Genomic DNA, 24,105 nt, shown 5'->3' on the forward strand with positions numbered 1-24,105 from the left:
AAAAAAGTTTTCAAACCAGAGGAGCAGATAGGTGGCCCTCCAGAAAAATGAAATAGATTGAGTGCCTGTATGTGGCAGTCCAAAAAAGTTTTCAAACCAGAGGAGCAGGTAGGTGGCCCTCCAGAAAAATGAAATAGATTGAGTGCCTGTATGTGGCAGTCCAAAAAAGTTTTCAAACCAGAGGAGCAGGTAGGTGGCCCTCCAGAAAAAATGAATAGATTGAGTGCCTGTATGTGGCAGTCCAAAAAAGTTTTCAAACCAGAGGAGCAGGTAGGTGGCCCTCCAGAAAAATGAAATAGATTGAGTACCTGTATGTGGCAGTCCAAAAAAGTTTTCAAACCAGAGGAGCAGGTAGGTGGCCCTCCAGAAAAATTGAATAGATTGAGTGCCTGTATGTGGCAGTCCAAAAAAGTTTTCAAACCAGAGGAGCAGGTAGGTGACCCTCCAGAAAAATGAAATAGATTGAGTGCCTGTATGTGGCAGTCCAAAAAAGCTTTCAAACCAGAGGAGCAGGTAGGTGGCCCTCCAGAAAAATGAAATAGATTGAGTGCCTGTATGTGGCAGTCCAAAAAAGTTTTCAAACCAGAGGAGCAGGTAGGTGGCCCTCCAGAAAAATTTAATAGATTGAGTGCCTGTATGTGGCACTCCCAAAAATTGTTTAAAACAGAGGACCGGGTAGGTGGCCCTCCAGAAAAATTAAATGCATAAAGTACTATAGCTAGAGCCAGTGGGCCCTGTCAAAAAATAGCCAGTTTCCTCTGCTTTAGTGTACAAAGAGGAGGAGAAGGAGGAAAATGAGGAGGAGGAGGAGTGCATAAATTATTCAGGTTGAGCTTCCTTCACCTGGTGGAGATTGGAAATTATGAGAAATCCAGGCTTTATTCATCTTAATAAGCGTCAGCCTGTCAGCGCTGTCAGTCGACAGGCGTGTACGCTTATCGGTGATGATGCCACCAGCTGCACTGAAAACCCGCTCGGACAACACGCTAGCGGCAGGGCAGGCAAGAACCTCCAAGGCGTACAGCGCCAGTTCGTGCCACATGTCCAGCTTTGAAACCCAGTAGTTGTAGGGAGCTGTGTGATCATTTAGGACGATGGTATGGTCAGCTACGTACTCCCTCACCATCTTTCTGTAAAGATCAGCCCTAGTCTGCCGAGACTGGGGACAGGTGACAGTGTCTTGCTGGGGTGACATAAAGCTGGCAAAAGCCTTGTAAAGCGTACCCCTGCCAGTGCTGGACAAGCTGCCTGCTCGCCTACTCTCCCTCGCTACATGTCCCGCAGAACTACGCACTCTGCCGCTAGCGCTGTCAGAAGGGAAATAGTGTTTCAGCTTGTGCACCAGGGCCTGCTGGTATTCATGCATTCTCACACGCCTTTCCTCTCCAGGGATGAGAGTGGAAAGATTTTGCTTGTACCGTGGGTCCAGGAGAGTGAATACCCAGTAATCGGTGCTGGAATAAATTCTTTGAACGCGAGGGTCACGGGATAGGCAGCCTAGCATGAAATCTGCCATATGCGCCAGAGTACCAACGCGTAAGAATTCACTCCCCTCACTGGCCTGACTGTCCATTTCCTCCTCCTCCAACTCCTCTTCTTCTGCCCATACACGCTGAACAGTGAAGGACTCAACAATGGTCCCCTCTTGTGTCTCGCCAACATTCTCCTCCTCTTCCTCCTCATCCTCCTCCACCTCCTCCGATATGCGCTGAGAAACAGACCTAAGGGTGCTTTGGCTATCAACAAGGGAATCTTCTTCCCCCGTCTCTTGTGACGAGCGCAAAGCTTCCGACTTCATGCTGATCAGAGAGTTTTTCAACAGGCCAAGCAGCGGGATGGTGAGGCTAATGATGGCGGCATCGCCACTGACCATCTGTGTTGACTCCTCAAAGTTACTCAGCACCTGACAGATATCAGACATCCACGTCCACTCCTCATTGTAGACTTGAGGAAGCTGACTGACCTGACTACCAGTTCTGGTGGAAGTTGACATCTGGCAGTCTACAATCGCTCTGCGCTGCTGGTAAACTCTGGATAACATGGTTAATGTTGAATTCCACCTCGTGGGCACGTCGCACAACAGTCGGTGAGCGGGCAGTTGGAGGCGGCGCTGCGCTGCCCTGAGAGTGGCAGCATCTGTGCTGGACTTCCTGAAATGCGCACAGATGCGGCGCACCTTCGTGAGCAAATCAGACAGATTGGGGTATGTCTTGAGGAAACGCTGAACTATGAGATTTAACACATGGGCCAGGCATGGCACATGTGTCAGTCTGCCGAGTTGCAGAGCCGCCACCAGGTTACGGCCGTTGTCACACACAACCATGCCTGGCTTCAGGTTCAGCGGTGCCAGCCACAGATCAGTCTGCGCCGTGATGCCCTGTAATAGTTCTTGGGCGGTGTGCCTTTTATCGCCTAGGCTCAGCAGTTTGAGCACCGCCTGCTGTCGCTTAGCGACGGCACTGCTGCTGTGCCTAGAGCTAGCGACTGATGGCGCCATGCCCACGGATGGTAGTTCGGAGGAGGAGGTGGAGGAGGGGTGGGAGGAGGAGGAGGCATAGTATGCCTGAAAGACCTGGACCGAGGTAGGCCCCGCAATCCTCGGCGTCGGCAGTATATGACCAGCCGCAGGGTCAGACTCGGTCCCAGCCTCCACCAAGTTAACCCAATGTGCCGTCAGCGATACATAGTGGCCCTGCCCGGCAGCACTCGTCCACGTGTTCGTGGTCAGGTGGACCTTGTCAGAAACGGCGTTGGTCAGGGCACGGATGATGTTGTCTGACACGTGCTGGTGCAGGGCTGATACGGCACATCGGGAAAAGTAGTGGCGGCTGGGGACCGAATACCGAGGGGCGGCCGCCGCCATGAGGTTGCGAAAGGCCTCGGTCTCTACTAGCCTATAGGGCAGCATCTCCAGGCTAAGCAATCTGGAGATGTGGACATTAAGGGCTTGGGCGTGCGGGTGGGTTGCACTATATTTCCGTTTCCGCTCCAGCGTCTGGGGTATTGAGAGCTGAACGCTGGTGGATGCTGTGGAGGATCGTGGAGGCGACGATGGGGTTTTTGTGCCAGGGTCCTGGGCAGGGGGCTGACTATCAGCTGACACAGGGGAAGGAGCAGTGGTGTGCACGGCCGGAGGTGAACGGGCTTGGTGCCACTGAGTGGGGTGTTTAGCATTCATATGCCTGCGCATACTGGTGGTAGTTAAGCTAGTAGTGGTGGAACCCCTGCGGATCCTGGTTTGGCAAAGGTTGCACACCACAGTCCGTCGGTCATCCGGTGTTTCTTTAAAGAACCTCCAGACTTCTGAAAATCTAGCCCTCGCCACGGGAGCTTGACTACGGGCAACATTTGGCGCTGATGCACCAGCTCTGGCCCTGCCTCTCCGTCTGGCCCCACCACTGCCTCTTCCAACCTGTTCTGGTCGAGGACTCTCCTCCGTCTCAGAAGCACTGTGTTCACCCGGCCTCTCAACCCAGCTTGGGTCTGTCACCTCATCATCCTCCGATCCCTCAGTCTGCTCCCTCCTCGGACTTCCTGCCCTGACAACAACTTCACCACTGTCTGACAACCGTGTCTCCTCATCGTCGGGCACCTCTTTACACACTTCTTCCACTACGTCAAGAAAGTCATCATCACCCACAGACTGCGACTGGTGGAAAACCTGGGCATCGGAAAATTGCTCAGCAGCAACCGGACAAGTGGTTTGTGACTGTGGCAGGGTCCAGAAAACAGTTCCTCAGAGTATGCCGGTTCAAATGCCAAATTTTCCTGGGAGGGGGCAGACTGGGGGGGAGGAGGCTGAGGTGCAGGAGCTGGAGGAGTGCCGATTTCGGTGACATGGGTGGACTGCGTGGAAGACTGACTGGTGGACAAATTGCTCGAAGCATTGTCGGCAATCCACGACATCACCTGTTCGCACTGTTCTGGCCTCAACAGTGCTCTACCACGAGTCCCAGTAACTTCAGACATGAACCTAGGGAGTGTAGCTCTGCGGCGTTCCCCTGCTCCCTCATCAGCAGGTGGTGTCTCACCCCGCCCAGGACCACGGCCTCTGACCCCTGCAGTAGTTGGACGCCCACGTCCCCGCCCTCGTCCTCTACCCCTAGCCCTCGGGTTAAACATTTTGAAAATGAAAGTTATAACTTTAATTTTTTTCTCCTTTTTTTGTGTTTTTTTGTGTTTTTTTTTTTTTTGTGTTTTTTAGTTTTTAAAACCAAACGATGCTATCCTATTGCTATGGCTATTTTCTAGCCAAGTATGAAAGCACACTACTATGCCAGATGAGATGACGCTGAGTTATGAAAAAATAAACGTAAAATAAAAAGGAAATGGCAGACTGTGCCTAATTGAAATCCAACCCCTAATACATTTTCCCACTTCGGTCTTTGCGATGGATATGTGCGTCACTAAGCGCTAAACACAAAGGTCGCAAGTCTCACTACAAATTCCTCACAATTTGGTAGTAGATGCACTGCAGCAAGGACAGCCACCAGCAGATCAACCAGAAATAAAATATATATAACGCTATTGTAGGCGTAAGTAAGCCGTTTGGATTCTCCTATGGCTATTTTCTAGCCAAGTATGAAAGCACACTGCTATGCCAGATGAGATGACGCTGAGTTATTAAAAAAATAAACGTAAAATAAAAAGAAACTGGCAGACTGTGCCTAATTGAAATCAAACCCCTAATAAATTTTCCCACTTTGGTGTTTGAGGTGGATATGTGTGTCACTAAGAGCTAAACACAACGGTAGCAAGTCCCCCTGCAAATTCCTCACAATATGGTACTAGCTGCAAATAAAAAAAAAAAAAGTATAACGTTATTGTAGCCCTAAGAAGGGCTGTTGGGTTCTTGTAGAACCACTCCTGCCTAACACTATTCTAATAGAACAGCCTAACGCTTTCCCTGACCAGCAGCAGCTCTCTCCCTAGCGGCATCCAGACACAGAATGATCCGAGCAGCGCAGGCAGGGGCTAGTCTATTCCAGGGTCACCTGATCTGGCCAGCCAACCACTGCTATCGACGTGTAAGGGTACCACGTCATGCTGGGTGGAGTGCAGAGTCTCCTGGCTTGTGATTGGCTCTGTTTCTGGACGCCAAAAAGCAAAACGGCGGGAGCTGCCATTTTCTCGAGCGGGCGAAGTATTCGTCCGAGCAACGAGCAGTTTCGAGTACGCTAATGCTCGAACATCAAGCTCGGACGAGTATGTTCGCTCATCTCTACTCAAGACTTCAATTATTTAAGTGCCGAAAAGACATAAGATGCAAGTGGTAGCTGCATCTGTTTTCTATATATGCTGTTCTAGAAGCGAGTGGAAATTTACCAAAATATAGGACAGAAGAAAACACATTCCAGTCTTTCTCCTATTTTCACATTATTTAGTTAGGTAAAACTAAATCCATAATTTAGAAAAAAACCTTACAAATCATGTTCCTTTTATGGACCAGCCTGGTGATATCATCTAGAAATTCAACTTTAGGCACAAGGATTTGTATGCCACAAATTTTGATACAAAGTAAGGATTGTGAAGTAATGCATTGTGCATGGCATGGTAGGATGAGCACAGACTTGTGTCCCTGTACCGTCACCATGCATGCTCCATGTTTTGCCATGTGTGGCCCGGCTGCACGAGATGGTGTGAGGAGTGCTCACCTCTCCAAGCGAACATATGCTTTAACATTTAAAATTGTGTCGCAAGCCAAGCACTTACATGCCCTGGGAAGAAGAAGGTGAACTCCGGCGGACCTGATCAGGGAATCGACAGATGCAGGATATCGGGCGCACCCTGGTAGTGAATCCCGGTAGACTTCATCCTTGTCGGACATTCCGGATCGGGGATCGCGCAGGGACCAGGTAAGTAAATGTGCCTCAATGATTTTCTTATCCCATTAAGGAAAACGTATTTGCATATTTCCCTCTCTGTAAGGAGAGCTCTTACTTTCCAATCCCAGCCAAAAGCCTTTTAGATATACTGGTCATTAGGCTCCCTGAAAGTCATACTTGATGTTAAGGGGGAGGCCCTACAAGGTAGCAAAAAAGGTGTGGTTTTCCTTATCCCATCCTGGAAAACTTATTTGCATATTTCTCAGAATCCCCTAGTGGAGTAAAAAATCAAGCAATTTGAAAGAGGCAGCAATTCATATGATGTTCAGCCCAATGTGAGCTATGAGTTTAAGATTTTTCCCGTTTTATCCAAAAGAAAAAAACTCTTTAAACCTTAACAGGAAGCAACATGCGCATCAAATTTAACTTTTAGATTTAATGATTGAGAACCATTTCTTTTCTTCAGCACAAAGAACCCTTCTTATAACTACTCCAATAGAACTTAATATTCTCCTACACATTAAAATTCATGAGGTGCCATATTACATTGGTTAAGGTGTTTTATATAGTTTTGAGGACAATTGGTGAATGACTTGAAAAGTGACAAACACTTCTCTACATAACAAGTAAACTGAGTTGTCACTTCCCTTCCTACACATGTTCTGCCAGCTCTCACAATGCACATTACTCAGAAGGAGCACAGACAAAAGACATCAGTAAAAACACCTCAGGTTAACAAAAATAAGCAGTTTCTCAAAATACAATAGGGGAATTTTTTTTGTAAAGTAAGAGTGTGCATATAAGAGTCTTCTACCTTAGTGCATGACTGTCTAATATATTTTACCACCTGTTAATTGTTCTAGTTTATGCCAGAAATGTGCCATAAATGTTGCATAATTTTTGTTGCACTGACTTTTGCCTGTGAAGACACACCCCCTTTTGAGGCCACGCCCCTTTGTTTTACTAATCGGTGAAGTGTCTAAAAACTGTCTAAAGCCCTTAATAAACTTGGGGCAATGATTCAATAATGTTTTATTGAAGAGGAACATATTATAACAAGAGGGGAAGGTGAAGAGCAAGAGGGCCAGCATGCAGCCCCATAAAGAAACATGAGTAAGACAAAATAAGCTCAAAAAATCAGCTCTCTCCAACATTAAATGGCAAAATAAATGAAAAAGAAAAACTAAATAAGACAAAGGGGATAATATTAGGGTGAAGGGAAAAAGAGGATGGTGCTACTCACAACTTCATGGGCAGTTATACCAAGATCCAGGAATATATAAAAGAGGCTCGTGACTGTGGACCAGGACCTAGGGGGTAGCTTGAGTCCAATTAGAGAATGCATAAGCAAAGTAAAAGATGGTAGGAGCTCTAATGGGACAGTTCGGAAAATATATAAGATCTTCAGTAATGAGTCCATTTTGAGCGTGTTCATCCTGCCAAACCACGATAGGGAAAGAAAACTCCATGACTTTAGACGTGTTTCTATAAATTTAAGCAGGGGCGAGCAGTGGGCAAGGTGTTTTAGACAGTTTTTGGAACAAATTAGAACAGAATTCAGGTGAAAACTATTTTTATTTGTCCCAATGTTGTGATATTCTTCGTTTATTCCTACTACAAAAGGGTGGGTTGCAAAGGCAAATCTCCATAAGGAGTTTAGATTCCTCGGATTAGAATAGAGCTTGGTTTAACCATTGGGATGTGTCGGTAGTCTCAATATTAGAAAAGCTAACATCCAGTTGTAAATTGAATTTTACATTTGGAGGAGGACTAACAGAGCAAAGACACATGGTAGAGTTGAATTCTCAGAAAAGATGATCCACAATGTAGAAATGAACATAAATCAATATGACTATCAAATAATATCTATTTTAAACATTGAAAACAAATCTGCAAATTCTTGTTAATGACTCTTAGCAAAATAGCAAAAAATTACAATTCAGAAAAGTACTCACTGATAAGGCCGGGGTTCCTTCATCCTCCACAACAACCGTGAGGCGATAGAAGCTCTGTTTTTCACGGTCAGGAGGAGATGGACGAGTGGCAATTTCACCTGTAAGCCTATCCATGCGGAAAATTAAGTCTTCATTGCCTTGTGTAATGTAATAAGAGAGGACACTGTTCAGTCCTTTGTCCTTGTCACTTGCTGTCACTTTAATTACGGATGTCCCCCCTCCAACATTCTAAAAACAAGGGGTAAAACAGATTTTATTTTTGTTACCAATGCAGCTACATCACCGCCAACCACACATGGGCTAATAATCTGTCTGGTGTTGTATAGTTGGCATCAACTGGATGTTTGAAAATTGATTCCTCCATCACTAACCCAAGAAAGAGATGAGAAGGCCATTATACAAGGAGACTACAGTAAACGTACATGATGCAATTCAGTTTAGTACAGTTCTTAAACACAAAAACAGCACAACACAATAGGGAGAATTTACTAATACTGCCATACTGCACCCCTTTGATGCCTGGTGCATGTTGGGTGGCCTATGGCCATCTTAGTAAATCCAGCTCAGCCGCCGGTATGAAGTTCTGACAGATAAGACTCGTCTGAGAGTTTGAATCTTGTCCCCCCTGTTTTTCCAGGAAGAGACTCAACCAAATTTGGCATGCTGGGGTGTCAAACACCCCCTAACCACCCCTTACTCTCCATCAAAATACGCCCTCTTTCAGAAAAACTGACATAAATGACGGAAATAGTGCTTTATACATGCCTTATCTACTACAATACTTTAGCAAAAGGCATAGTAAACATCCCCCATTGTATTCTAAATGTATATATGCCAAGAAGACTTCACCTGATGCATTTACATTACAAGTTGCAAATATTTAAAGGGAACCTGTCACCAGGGACTGCATTTTCACTAAACAGGTTGCAGAAGCCCATTACAGCTTAATTGCAAATATGTCTTTCTTCTTTCTCTAAGCATTTGCATTACAATATAATTGCATGTTACAACTTACCTTGCATCCTGACATAATTCTCTGTTTAGTCCAGAGGGTTGGGCTTTGCTTTGGATGCATTTCAAAAAACTTGTGACTAGTCTGTGCTGCAGACAGCTCAGCTCTTGGCCCCCACCTTTGTGCTCACCAGCCTGGGAGCTCTGTGAAGGAGCAGGAGGGAGGAGCTGTACAGGAGCCAAGAGCTGAGGAGTTTGCAGCACATACAACTCACATTTTGTTTTTTGAAATGCATCCAAACCAAAGCCCAACCCAACCTACACAGAGGATTCTATGAGGGTGCAAAGCAAGTTATAACACACCATTATATTGTAATGCAAATTAGAGAAGGCATGTGTGATGGGCTTCTGCAACCTGTCTTTAGTAAAAAATCTGGTTCCTGGTGACAGGTTCCCTTTAACCATTTTCTAGCATTTAAAGGGAACTTTTCACATTACAACAAAACATCACATTAGAGATGGAGCAGGAGAGGCTGAGCAGAATGGTATATAGTTTTGAGGGAAATAGTTATTAGTATACTGTAACTTAAAAGGAACACGTCACTAGCTTCTGACCAATTAACTTAACATATCACCGGCATAATGTGTTGCAAGCATTAGATATGGATAAATCCAGTGGCCAGCTGCCCTGGCAAATAACTTTCCACCAGGCCCTTCGAGGCATGGAATTGCACTTTAACTTGTGTCTGACTCTGTTCTGACCTGGATGATTCCAGGCTATAGTTAGCAACTCTGCCGCCAGTCACGTCCCCAATATCTTAAAAGGGTTTTCAGGTTTGGGGTAGGGACTGCTATTGCCATTTGATTGCTGTAGACGTTAAATAATAACATAAAATCTATGACAACAGAAACCTGGGCCAGCTGGCAGCAAAATGACCAGATGCCATGAAGTGCTACTGGTCCAGTTCCTTTTATTTTTATCTTTCTTTCCTGCCCTGTGCCCGCAGGAGTTTTCCATTTAAACTTAAACACCCCTTTAATAAGCTTAAAATCAATGCATATTTAACAAGTGAGTTACATGAATTTGCACAAATGAACAAGTTACCTTTCTGAAAAACATAGTGCTTCCATTCACACGCTAAAAAAACACCTACCTCAAAAACACTGACATTATAGCCAAAAGGGCTATTGATAATGGGGGGGTTGTCGTTCACATCAATGACGTTGACAGTCAATGTAAAGTCTGTTCGTCGAGGTGGTGAACCATTGTCAGATGCCTGAATCTGAAAGATATCAAGTTGAACATCACATACAATCCTACTGAATAAAAAGATATTCATAACTCAAGGTATAGTCAACCATAGAATGTATTCATCAGGTCTTACCTTTAATGTGTGCACTTCTTGTAGTTCTCTGTCCAGGGATTTCATAAGGAAAATTTCACCATAGGTATCATTCGTAAGACGAATCTCAAAAAGCTTGTCCGTATTGCCCCCAGTTAGAGAAAAAGACACCTAGAAAATAGTAAGCAAGAAAACATTTGATAAACCTTCAAAGAGTAACAGTAAAGCCAGAAGAGACAGGGGATGTGAAACAAAGAATTGGATCAAAGTAGGACTTTAGTTTTGAAGAGAATTTGTTGACTGAAACATCAATATCAAACTGCAGTATATACTTATCAGCAGTGTCTGAGAGAAGAACTGTTCCATGGCAACCAATCAGAGCTCAGCTTTCATTTTTCCACAGCTGTTTATAAATGGAATCTGAGCTCTGATTGGTTTCCATGGCCAACTAAAACAGTTTTCCACAGACCCTTCTGATAAATCTCCCCCTATGGTTGTAAGACACGCAGGTGATAACTTTTTGGTAAGATTGCATTGCAATCAAATTGTTCCTTTATTTGGGATGAGTTTGGTGCATTATGAGTGCACCTTTGTTTTGGAGTCTCAATCTCAAACCAACCTTTTTTAAAGTTAGATGTGGATACTTACCACCCCATTAGCTCCGGCATCGGGGTCTCTGGCCAAGACTAGAGCTATTCTTCTTCCAGTGGGACAATCCTCAGCCACACTTATTACCGACTCAGATGTCGGATCAAATTGGGGACTATTATCATTCTCATCCAAAACAGTTATCTGTACCTGTAAAAACAGTTGGTCGGCATGATTAACACCTAAATACAATGACACCGCACAGTCACTGGGGTGGATTTATCACAACTGGGTGCATTGTGTGCCAATTGTGCTACTCCCATATACTCCCAATATACTAAGAGTTTCTGTTCTTTTGGTGTATTGGGTGACCAGGTGAATTCATTGCCACGTTCTGCCTGTTGTAGAATTCTTTTATAGGATTCATCAGGATCAAATGCACCAGGCTGTGGAGTCCCCTCCAAAAGCCATTGCCTGCCCCCTACACATCCACTTGGCATTGAGAAGGCATAGGAAGATAAATCCCTCCAATATCTTCAGTTTATTTTTTTTGTAGAATATTCTTTTTTATGTGTCGAGCTTCCCATCCCAGGCCAATGATCCAAAAAGTGTCAATGAAACTTAAAATAAAATTACACTTTTACCCTTAAAGGGAACATATCTGCAGGGACCTAATTTTCACTAAAGACAGGTTGCAGAAGCCCATTACAGCTGCATTGCACATATGCTTTTCTGCTTTCTCTAAGCATTTGGATTACAAAGTAATTATGTGTTGTAACTTACCTTGCACCCTGTGTAGTCTTAGAGGTTGGGCTTTGGTTTGGATGCATTTCAAAAAACAACAAGTGAGTTGTCTGTGCTGTTCACTCCCCAAACTCTTGGTCCCCACCTTTGTGATCCTGTGCAGCTCCTCCCTCTCCGACTAAAGTGTTGTACCACCAGGCTGGGAGCTCCGTGAAGGAGCAGGAGGGAGGAGCTGCACAAGACCACAAAGGTGGGGCCCAAGAGCTAAGCCATCTGCATCTCAGACAAGTAACATGTTGTTTTTTTGAAATGCATCCAAACTAAAGCCAAACCCCTGGGACTACACAGAGGATTCTGTCAGGGTGCAAGTGAAGTTATAACACACAATTATATTATAATACTAATGCTTAGAGACGGCATATTTGCAATGCTGCTGTAATGGGCTTCTGCAACCTGTCTTTGGTGAAAATTGGGTCCCTGGTGTCAGGTTCCCTTTAAAGAATATATGTTTTACATGAAGATAATATATTAATATTTTCAGATAAACTATAGTTGAATAATAACCCTAAAGGCACAAAGGATCTTTTTTCACATGACTATATGCTCTGAAGAGTCGCCAACCTATTTACTAATGTTCCATACTAATGTTATTTATCCTTCTAGTTTGCCAGAAATAGACATCCAGGTGCAGCTCCTAATTAACCAATTGTGCTGGTTGGAAGGGGCTGTGTTAAAAGCAGGAAAGGCAGTCACAAATAATTAACATGGTAATATGTAGTGGGAGAACAACTCCTTAATGAACTCTAAGGAAAGGCAAACCCGTAGAGAGGAAGATGGATCTGCAAAATGTATTATAACAGCGTCCTAAAGGAAGCGAGGGGGAGTAAGGAAGGGAACACAGGGGGATCATTTTATTGTTTGCTATAAGTTGGCATTCAAAGTGTTATTGTCACCGCTACCTTTTCTAGTGGCTATAAAGACCAACATGCTACCACAGTTCCAGGATGGTACATGTGTAAATCTTCCTTAGGTAAGCCATACAAACAGAAATGTATTATGCACGATTTAGTAACTTAAAGGAAATCTACCACCTGGATCAAGGATTGTAGACCAAGCACACTTACATGCTGGTGTGTGCATCCATTGGTAGGATCTGTACTTCTTATGCCCTTGTTTTTACAAAAATATGCAAATGAGTCTGATTGGCTCTGGGCTCAATTAACATCAACGGATCCCATAGACACTCACACTCATATAAAACAAGGGCATTAAAAGCTAAAATAAGAACGGATCCTGCCAGAGGGCATGCACCAGCATTAAGTGTCCTTGGTTTACAATCATTGAGCCTGGTGGTAGATTTCATTTAAATTAAGCTACTTATATATAAGACATATAAGGGAAATCTATGGGGTTGACCTATTAGCAGGTTGTATGTAATAATAATAATAATTCCTATATTTACATAGAAGAATGCAAATATGTTTTCCAAGGTGTTACATGGAAAACAATACCTCCTTTTGCTACCTTGAAAGGCAGCCCCCTTAACATCAAGTATGACCTACAAGAAGTCTAAAAACATGATGTGGGATTAAGCCAAACCAGTATATCTATTCCATAAGGAACAGGCTCCCAACTGTAGACAGCACTGTTTCAACTTGATTGGGTCTCCTCAGTACAGCATAGGGAACTGATTTGGCTGCGTCTCCACACGCCTTTAAGGTGGCCTTAATTGGCATTGTCTCCTTAAGGAGAACACCTACTGCCTGACCCTAGTCAATAGCCTCTCACATAGCCAAATCAGCTCCCTACGCTGTACTGATGAGACCCAGTTAGGTCGAAAAAGTGCTGTCTACAGTTGGGAGTCTGTTCCTTATGGAATAGATATACTGGTTAGGCTTAATCCCACATCATGTTTTTAGACTTCTTGTAGGTCATACTTGAAGTTAAGGGGGCTGCCTTTCAAGGTAGCAAAAGGAGGTATTGTTTTCCATTTAACACCTTGGAAAACTTATTTGCATTCTTCCCAGAATTCCCTAGTGGAGCATCTATGGCTTTAAGTCTCCACACGCCTTTAAGGTGGCCTTAATTGGCATTGTCTCCTTAAGGAGAACACCTACTGTCTGACCCTATATTTACATAGCGCACATAGATTACGCAGCGCTGCACAAAGGTTACCATATCGGTCAGGTTTCCTTTACTACTTTTTAAAACTTATTTGTCTCAGTGGAGAAAAATAAATCTCAACTGGGAAAAATATGGGATAAAAAAGTAGTAAAAGAAACCATAAAATGTGTCAATAAGTCACCCAATGTCTCTTAAGCTACATTAGTGTCCATCCTTTGAACAAACTGCACTTCAATTATTATTGTTGTTATGCTCCTATGACGGGGTTGAAGGATGGAAGTCAGAGAGAAAATGGGAACATACAATAAACTCACCACAGTTGTCTCCAGCTTGGGTCCTCCATCATCTGCTACTACAGTTAAAGCATAAAAGTCTCCTTTTTCACGATCTACTAAACCTTTGACAGTTATCATTCCCTGTTATTAAGACAAATGTAAATAATCCAATTAGTATATAGTAGATAACATTAGATTTTTTTTGTGACTTTATTTTTATTTGGTTTTCAAAATTTAATACAAAGAACAGCACGTATGTGCATCATATTGAATATTATGACATTAAGAAACATAATACTTTGTTGACATATGGTACATTACATATGCAGTATAAACATATAAGAACAAAGGAAATTAAAAGATAACAGTGCCTGTTATTTAGTACATTGAAGGTATTTGTTTAGGTGTAATACAACATGTGTCACTTTATGAGATTATAACTTTAGAACGCTGTATTTGCCAAGGTAATTTTCAGATTGTTTTTTTGTGACAGGTTTCACTTCACCTTAGTGGTATATTGTGATTGAAATGTTTTTTATTTATTTATGAAAAAAATTCAAATTTAGTGATTCTGATTTCTAAATGCTATGCTTATCATACAGTTAGTTCAACCTCACACATTGGTTGCCAACTAACATTTTTTAATGTTATTTTATCTTATTAGGATGTTAGGAGGCGAATAAATCAATCAGCACTTTTCCAGATTTTCATGAATATTTAAAGGGAACCTGTCATCAGAAATTGGCCTAATAAACCACTACCAGTATGTTGTCAAGCAGCTTCTAGATCAGGTTTCTTTCATGGCCTAATGTGATGGCATCATCCAGAAATTGAACTTTGCTGTGAGGTGTTTATTGGTTTTATAAAGTCAAGAAGGCAGAACGTTTAACCCCTTAAGGACGCAGCCATTTTACAGCTTAAGGCTCAGCCCGATTTTTTGGATTCTGACTTGCTTCGCTTTATATGGTTATAACTTTTGAACACTGTTACTTATCAAAACGATTCTGAGATTGTTTTTTCCCCACATGTTGTACTTCATTTTAGTGGTAAATGTTGGCTGATAAGTTTTGCGTTTATTTACAAAAAAAAGAAAATATGATAAATTTTTTGAAAAATTTGCCATTTTCGAAATTCTAAATCATTGCGTTTTCAGGCAGATAGATTTACCACCTAAATAAGTTGCTGAATAACATTTCCCATTTGTCTACTTTACATTTTCAAAATTTCTGAAATGTCTGGATAATTTATTTTGATGTCACGCGGCTTACAAATAGAATATCGCTTTTCCGGATTTTCAGAATTGACTATTTTGGGGATAAATACAGTTTTGAATGAAATTTTACATATTTAGCATCAAACCCCCCTATATAATCTACCCATTTTCAAATCTGCACCCCTCAATCTATCAGAAACAGCTTTTACGAAGATTGTTAACCCCTTGAGATCTTCATAGTAATTGAATCAAAATGGAGGTGAAATTTAGAATGGTCATATTGTTCCCTTATACGTTCATTTAGCACTAAAATTTACACATTTCCAAAATATAAAAAGAGAAAACCCACCATACAATTTGTTCTGCAATTTCTCCTGAGTACAAAGACCCCCCACATGTGGCTGTGACTTGTTTTATGGGCGCACAGCGAGACGCAGAAGGGAAGGAGAGCCCTGCAGCTGCCAGGATTTTAGTTTCCTCATTGGCCCCTTTTGAAGGCTATAAAATTTTCGCTTTTTCGTTATTGGGGCCATGTGACGGCATTTTTTTTGCGGGATGAGATGCTTTTTCCATTGTTACCATTTTGGGGTTGGTATCACCTATTGTTGAAAATTTAGGAACTTTTTTTGAGGGCAGGAGTAGAAAAGCATCAATTCTGTACTGGATTTTTGACTTTTTTTTTTTTGGTGTTCACCGTATAGACTAATAATCATGTTAGCTTTATTCTATGGGTTGATACGATTACGGGGATACCAGACATGAATATATTTTCTTACGTTTTACTAAATTTGTCAAACAAAACCCTAATGTGGGGAAAAATCTATAATTTTTGTATTGCCGTCTTCCAAGTGGCATAACTTTGTTACGTTTTTGGCTACGGAGCTGGTTGATGGCTTGTTTTTTGCGGGACATGTTGTACTTTGCACCAGTATCATGTCTAAGTACATATGGTTTTTTGGTCGCATTTTATAGCATTTTTTGTGGGATTGAAAAGGTAAAAATCATAATTTTTGGAGGGTTTATAACAGTTTTTTTTTACGGCGTTTATCGTGGGGGTTCAATAATGATTTACTTTTATTCTACGGGTTGTTACGGACGCGGTGATACTATATATGTGGGGTTTGTGTTATGATTTAGACTTTTTTTTTGAGTTATATGTCTCTTTATATGTTTTGGGGGTTTGGGGCATTTTTAGTGATTTATGGCTTTATTTTTTTATTGAATAACTTTTTTTTTTACTTTTTTACTTTTATACCATGGTACATGAACAAGAAATCCTCTGATTGCTTGTTCATGATAATATTCTGCAATACTCATGTATTGCAGAGTATTATCAGTGTCAGCCTATGCACTTGCATAGGCTGGCACTGTGCCAGTAAGATGACGTCACAGACGCCATCTTACTGGCAATTCTTGCTAGTAACTCTGGGGTCCAGATCGGACCCCAGAGTTACTATAGCAACGATCGGCGCCCCCCGAAAACGGTTCGGGGGGGCCGATCGTGGGGGAAAGACACCCCAGATGCTTGTTAGATGCCGCGGTCGCGCTGACCGCGGCATCTAAAGGGTTAAGCACCCGCGATCGGAGACAACTCCGATCGCGGGTGTTACACTGGGGTGCCGGCTATTAGTTACAGCCGGCACCCCGTGTTTCCCGATGCCGGTTCGGCTCTGATCCAGAGCCGAGCCGGCATAGGCGCCGTGGCGGATATATCCGCCACTGAGCGCTAAGTCACTGCGCTCCGTGGCGGATATATCCGCCGCGGAGCGTGAAGGGGTTAACACTAAAGTCAAGCTCTCCCTTCCTGCCCATCCATGTAATCAACGGTCTTGCATCCTGATCCAGCGCCATCACAGTGGAGGAGGTGGTTAGATACGGGGAGAGGTTGACTTCAGTGTTAAACTCTGACTCCCTGACTTCATACAAGCAATTAGCATCTCACTGTAAAGTTGATTTATGGATGATGCCACCAAGCTGGGTCATGAAAGAAACATGACACTGAAGCTCTTCAGCTGCTTGACAACAAACTTTTAATAGATTATTAGACCAATTTCTGGTGACAGGTTCCTACAATGGACTACAAAGTCCACTTGAACTTTATTAGAGCTTTTGCAGATTGAGTTGTGCCTTTTATTGAAATCATTGTGGTGTAAATGTGACATTTTGATCACTTTTTATTCCTTTTTTCTTTGGTCAGATGTGCAAAAACTCAAATTTTCCTCATGTTTTTATAATTATTTTTGTTACTATAATCACCATACAGGTTAAGTTTTGTTTTTATTTTATTGTATGGGTTGTTACAGACATAGCGATATCATGTGCCATGTACCATGTGCGGATTGTTTGGTGATTTTCACTTTTTTATTATATGTGGAAGTTTTATATTATATGGGGATTTTTATAATTTTTTTTACATACAAATTTGTATCACTTCTTTTACTGTCCCACTCTGGGACTTGAAACAGCAATCATTTGATCACTTGTTCAAACTAATATAGTGCAATCCTGATGTATGGTGTCAACCCATGCAGATGCATAGGCTGACATGCACAGTGATAGAAACCTGTCAGAAACAAGAACATTCACTCAGCAGCTGAAGAAAGTCCGCGGGTCCTTCATTGGACCCGGGGGCTGCCATGAAGGCTATCATCACCCCCTGACCTGGCTTGCAGGGGGTGGGGGCAAGTGAGGAGCCCTATAAACGCCACAGTCATATTTGGCCGTATTACCTGCAGCAGAGATTGCGACTATCACAATCCCAGTTGTCGCGTAGAGCCAGGTTTTGACTGTTACTGTTTAGAGTTGTTACTGTTATAGCTTACTGTTAAATGCACATTCAAGTGATCTATCCTCCAAAGTGCATGTGCATTTTTATCTATGGTCTACAAGGGGTAACTTATTTTTTGTTTTACACACTGTATAGCAAAGATATTTTATTTATGTCCTATGGTTCAGTATGATTACAGTGATATCCCATATATATTGCTTTTTTATGTTTAAATAATTTTGCTGAGTAAAAACGTATTTGGATAGAAAAATCACTTGTTTTTGCATCACGATCTTCTAAGAGGCGTAACATTTAGATTATTGTTGATTAAGCTCTATTAGGTCTTATTTTTTGCGTGATTAGTTGTACTTTTTATTATAATCATTGTGGCATAAATGGGACGCTGATCACTTTTTATTGCTTTTTTTGTTTGGTTTGATGTGCAAAAATCCGAATTTTTTCATGATTTTACGCTGTTCACTGTAAGGGTTTAGTAATGATTTTATTTTATTGTATGGGTTGTAAGGGACGTGGCAATAGATTATATGTACTGTTTGTGGGGTAATTTTCACTTTTTTTGTATGTAGGAGTTTGCTCATTTATGGGGCATTTAGGGGACTTTGATGTCATACATGTACATATATGGCAGTGGATTTCAGAGTCAGTGTATGCAGATGTATAAGCTGGCACACACAATGACGGATCCCGTCTCCCACAGGGTCTGTTGTTCTACTGATGAAGACATCTCTGGGATCCTCGTCTGGACCCTGGGGCTGCCATGGAGACAAGCTGGTTGGGACATGGCTAGAAGCATTGGTCATGTTTGACCACAGCGCATAAATGGTTAAACAGCTGGATCGAGGCTATTGCCATCCCAACTATTACATGGGAGTCCTGGTTGATTGGTGCAACCCCCCCCCCCCCCGATCTGGACGTGCATTTACATCCAAGGATGTTAAAGGGGTTATTGCGTACAGTAGGCATCTTTATCAATACTATTATCCCACCAGTATCTTATTCTATGAGGCTTGGAGGGATTGTAGCAATTATAAAAGGCCTTATTATTCCAAAATCTGCTGCTAGGTTGGACACCAACTTACTAGCCCATGCTGCACAATCTCTCAGCATGGGTTGGAGGCTTGCATCTGTAGTCTGTGGTGGGACACACTGTACGCCTCTGATTTGCAACAGGTAGTGACATAGGTTTTGTTCCTAGGTTCCTGGGATTGAGTCTATGGGGATCATTAATCATTAGTTTTAAGCAGAGCCACTTAACTATAGGGGCATTCTGACAAATAAGGTTGGTGCAAATATGATTGAGGATGTCCAATGGGTGTCCAATGGTGGTTTAACTATTTGTAAGGAACTTGGCAACAAATAATTATATTAAACATTTACATCTACTTACTGTGATCTGATCAATTTTGAAAAGGGCTAAGGCTTGGGCATTTGTGTTCTTATCAAATCGATAGGTGAGCTGGTTTAGATTATCAATAGAGCGAGCCTGTACACGGACCACTTCAGTGCCTGTGGCAATGTTCTCTACTATCACTGCCTCATATCTGCTGTTAGAGAACTGGACCACTTCATCGGGTTCATTCATCAACGTGACGTAGATAGTGGAGAATGCACGGTTGTATGGTGGAGCTTGATCGGTGGCTGACACATTCATGGTATAACTCGTCTTAGTCTCATAGTCAAGGTAATCTATAGTGGTCAGCAAACCAGTGCTTTCATCCATCTCAAACTTTCCATCAGAACCTGAAAGTAACTTGTACACCACAATTCCACCATCACCTGCAGAGAATCAATAAAGCATTTAGAATAGTACAAAAAAGGGTATAAAGGGGAGGGGTTTATACAGGGTTGTAACTAGATGGGTAGCAGCCATAACAGCTGCTATGGGGACCACAGTGTCAGGGGGCCCCACCATCTGGGGTATTGAATGTGAATATGTTGTATGTCTGTGTATATAGTACTGTAAAAATTAAAATAAGTTTTCCAGGATGGGATATGGAGAATTACGCCTCTTTTAGCTAACTTGTAAGGCAGCTACATTGACATTAAGCATGACCTACAAGATATAGTACTGTATGCATATATGGTTTGTATATACTGCATGTATATTTTTACAGGTTAAGTGGAGTCCCATTTAGAAGTTTGCAATGGGGCCCTGCCTCTTCTAGTTATACCACTGGGTTTATATACTGTTCTTTGTTTGTCTTACTACCTTAGTATTCTCAAAAGCTTGCAATTATCATTAACCTTTTTAGTTAGCCAATAAGGGTATCAACAACTGAAGACTCAACTTTAATTGGAATTTGGAGAGAATTAATCAATTATGTATAGCAGTTTAGAGTATGACCAAGATGTCAAGGGTCACAGGACCATGCCCATCTTCTTTGTCCATCAGCCTTAGATATTTAGTCACAAAATTGTGCAAAAATTGTGCAAGGTTCAGGAGTGGAATGAAGCGCTAGCCAATGTGAAATGGACGTCGCCTCACATAGGGGTTCCTGCTGATCATTACCTTTCACAGGTGTTTTCTTCTACTTTGTAAGTAAACATTGAAATAAAGCTTGAAGCTTGTTACAGTCTGGTGAGTGCCGACCCTATCTTCTGTGTATCTTCTTTTTTGTCCAATGTGGACTTATTTAAAGGGCTATAGAATTATCACTTTCATTTAAATATAAGGAATCACTCACTGCTACATAAACCATCTCTTAAATCTCTTCGAAAGTTATGTGCATGCCTCCACTCTCAGATAAAGGCAAACTATAGTTTGGACATTATAGGAGGTATTGTCACTATGGGACATATTTATCAATCTGTCTTAAAGTCAGAATATTTCTAGTTGCCCATGGCAACCAATCGCAGCACAATTTTCATTTTACCATGAATATTTTTAAAGGGAGCTGTGATTGGTTGCCATGGGCAACTAGAAATATTCTGACTTTGAGACAGCTTGATAAATCTGCCCCTATTTATCTATAAAGAGATTTCCTTGAATAAGTTTTAGATATTTCTGTAAATTTCTTTCTTAAGTACCTGTGTCCCGATCAGTAGCCCTCACAACAGTAACAGAAGTCCCAATCCCCACAGTTTCTCGGAGGCCCAAACGACTGTATTGCTGTTGTGTGAAGACAGGCCGTTCATCATTTACATCATCTACATAGACAATTACCTGCAGAAAAATATACAAAGTAATTAAAACAGTTTCTGTGTTTCTATAACTACTGACAAACTGTACTTCTACTATAATCTAATATTGTGCATATACAATATCCAATGACTTGGCTAATACTATATTCCTTATGACCTTACACAAACCTAATAAATATTAATATTTGCATGTTTGCCTTACCCTTACAGAACTTCTCATTGGCCCTTGATCACTATTATATGCCTCCACCATCAAAACATGAGAGGAATTGGTTTCTCTGTCCAGAGGCAGTGGTCCTCGCTTAAGAAGTCCCGTACTAGCATCAATTTGAAAATTCCTTGTATTTTCTAATAAGAAAACATATAGCATGTAATTAAGATGCTAAGCAAAATAAAGAACAACAATTAGTTTAGTGGCGGAGTTAACAAATCATCCACAAGATCTTTCTTGTTGGCAGTCTAATTTTCTTACTAACAGTATACAATTAATTAAGAGATCCCATGTTCAAGTCCATATAGTAAATTTAAAACCCCAAGAAAATATATTACCAAAAATTATTATTTATACAGTTGTTACAAAATGCACTTTAAAAGTATCATGACATTAACCCCCAAGGTGAAAGTTGTAATTTTTTTTTTTTGCAATTTTGCTACTTTTCCCATCAGCCGCATAAAAATGTAATTAAAAAATTCTCAAAAAGTCCAAATGACCCCAAAATGGGATCAATGAAAACTAAAAGTCATCCTGCAAAAAAGCAAGTCCTCATATAGCTCCATTAGAAAATAAAAATAAAATAATAGCATGAGTGTAAAAGTATTAAATATTGCAAAAACAATACATTTAAAGGGAACCTGTCACCACATTCGCACATATACAGCCAGTGACGAGTTCCAATAGAACTCTATTAACTAACTGATACCTTCTTTTACCTAAAAATTGTTTCGCTTACATCTACATAAATCACCTTTTATCTTATATTACTTGGCATCAGAGGGGGCATGTCCTGCTCATCTGGCCCTTCCCATCTAATCCTCCCCATGCCTTATGCTTTCTTACTAGTCACAGTTCATGTCATGTGACCAGAGTGACACCATCTCAGGTACTTTACTTTCTTAACAATAGCAAACTGTGCCCCATGCATGTACCTGACCACATGAAGTCACGGCAGCCTCCATGGACTTCTCTACCTCTCCATCCTTGATGGAGGCTGCTGTGATTTCATGTAATCACATACATGGTGTACAGTTTGATATTCTTAGAAGGCTAAAGGACCTACAATGATGTCACTAGTAACATGTCAAAAAAATTCATGTACATAGAGCTTTATTTATCTGTAGTTGAATATTAGAAGACGGTTCCTAAGTGCAAGAAGGCATAGCAGGGATTTGAAGAGACACAGAGATGTCACTCACAATAATGGGGCGTGGCTAACTGCCAGCTTGAGAGAGAGAAGAGTCACAAACACCAGGTATGAGTCACAAAAGCTAATTAGCATATCAGAAAAGCACCTGTAATTGAGGTACATTGCCTCACTGGCAGCTAATCTTAGGTGATATTGGGAGGACTTGTTACTCATGGTGGTCAAAATCTGGTGACAGGTCCTCTTTAATCTTTTCAGTATAGCACAGACTCTATATATACCTAGACTGTATTCATACAACAACATTGATTCTTGGCTGTGAAAAATAAAAATTTCATTTTTGTATAATGACAGAGATGCATCCATTTTGTAATGATCCATGTACGTCAGTCTAAGGCGGGGTTCACATTGGATTGAGCATGAGCAGTAGCCAGTGATTGGCTAATGTTCTGGTGGTTTCCCTCAGTTATTTCACTCTCCTCCATACAGTGACATCACTGGGGACTTCCCTGGATGGATGCACTGCCACCCATCCCTCATTGCCCCCTGCTCTGCTGGAAGGAGCAACATTTTTCCACCAGTGTTTTCCGCAGTATAGAAGGCAAAAAACGTGGCTCCATCTGCCATTATAGGTCAATGTATACACTCAGTGTATACGGCAGCTTTCCTGATATACAAAAGACATGATCTGACAGCTCATGGCTAATTTTATATGTTATTTATATCACAAAATTAACATTGCTATAAAAACAAAAAAGAGCTTTAGATTAACTGTTAATAGTCTAGTGAAAAAAAAGGGCTATGTTACTTACCACTGATTATACGATACCAAACACGTCCGTTCTCTCCCTCATCTGCATCAGTGGCGTCCAACTAAAGGAAGATATAGATCATTATTGAATTAAAACTTCCTTTTCTGAACATACAGTAATACTACCAGTAGAAAATAACACATAACTGCAGTATCAGACTACACACAGTATATGTTTATTCTGTAACCATGGAGACACACAAATCTGCATGGAAACTGGAACCACAAATCTTTTTAATTAATCAGCAATGCAGCTTCATTTTTATCTTACATAAACTGCAAGTGATAAAAAGGTGACAAACATACTACAAAAATTGACACAGTATCAAAGTATTTTAGCTTCCTGGACTAGCTCTTTTAAGTATCAAGCTTTCTTATATGTAGATCATCAAAATATGACTTAAATCACATGTTTGTATTATTATTAGAGATGAGCGAGCACTAAAATGCTCGAGACGAACTTTTCCCGATGCTCGAGTGCTCGTCTCAAATAACGAGCCCCATTGAAGTCAATGGGAGACTCGAGCATTTTTCAAGGGGACCAAGGCTCTGCACAGGGAAGCTTGGCCAAACACCTGGGAACCTCAGAAAAGGATGGAAACACCACGGAAATGGACAGGAAACAGCAGGGGCAGCATGCATAGATGCCTCTGAGGCTGCTTAATCGCACCATTATGCCAAAATTATGGGCAACAGCATGGCCATGACAGAGTGACAGAATGAAGCTAGATAGCATCTAAAACATCCAATAATTGACCCTGACACTATAGGGGACTTCATGCAGAGGCAGCGGCAGCAGCGGCAGGCTAGAGAGTGGCATGGCGACATACCCTAAATGGACTCAGGCTTCAAACCAATGGGTGGCAGAGAGGAACCAAAGGAGGTGAGCAAGAAGCGCTCAAATAATATCGGTACATGATAAAAGTTTGCCAGTATATTTTGTGGATTACACAGCAGGGTGGCGACAAAGTTAACATGGAAGCCAT

The 24,105-nt window shown here is 41.7% G+C and overlaps 1 protein-coding gene across 4 annotated transcripts in view; it reads right to left on the reverse strand.

Moving 5' to 3' along the window:
- Positions 1 to 24,105, reverse strand: part of CDH23 (cadherin related 23) — a 708,444-nt gene that overhangs the window by 122,675 nt on the left and 561,664 nt on the right. For all 4 annotated transcript variants that reach the window (XM_072131217.1, XM_072131214.1, XM_072131213.1 and 1 more), the window contains exons 28-36: positions 23,121 to 23,181; positions 21,150 to 21,295; positions 20,834 to 20,969; positions 19,194 to 19,582; positions 13,845 to 13,946; positions 10,723 to 10,872; positions 10,117 to 10,245; positions 9,886 to 10,014; positions 7,781 to 8,008 (exon numbers count right to left, since the gene is read on the reverse strand). In XM_072131217.1, coding sequence (XP_071987318.1) covers positions 7,781 to 8,008; positions 9,886 to 10,014; positions 10,117 to 10,245; positions 10,723 to 10,872; positions 13,845 to 13,946; positions 19,194 to 19,582; positions 20,834 to 20,969; positions 21,150 to 21,295; positions 23,121 to 23,181 — 1,470 coding nt within the window. The remainder of the gene's footprint in view (positions 1 to 7,780; positions 8,009 to 9,885; positions 10,015 to 10,116; positions 10,246 to 10,722; positions 10,873 to 13,844; positions 13,947 to 19,193; positions 19,583 to 20,833; positions 20,970 to 21,149; positions 21,296 to 23,120; positions 23,182 to 24,105) is intronic.

Source organism: Engystomops pustulosus, chromosome 11, assembly GCF_040894005.1.
Source record: "Engystomops pustulosus chromosome 11, aEngPut4.maternal, whole genome shotgun sequence".
NCBI classification, from domain to species: domain Eukaryota; kingdom Metazoa; phylum Chordata; class Amphibia; order Anura; family Leptodactylidae; genus Engystomops; species Engystomops pustulosus.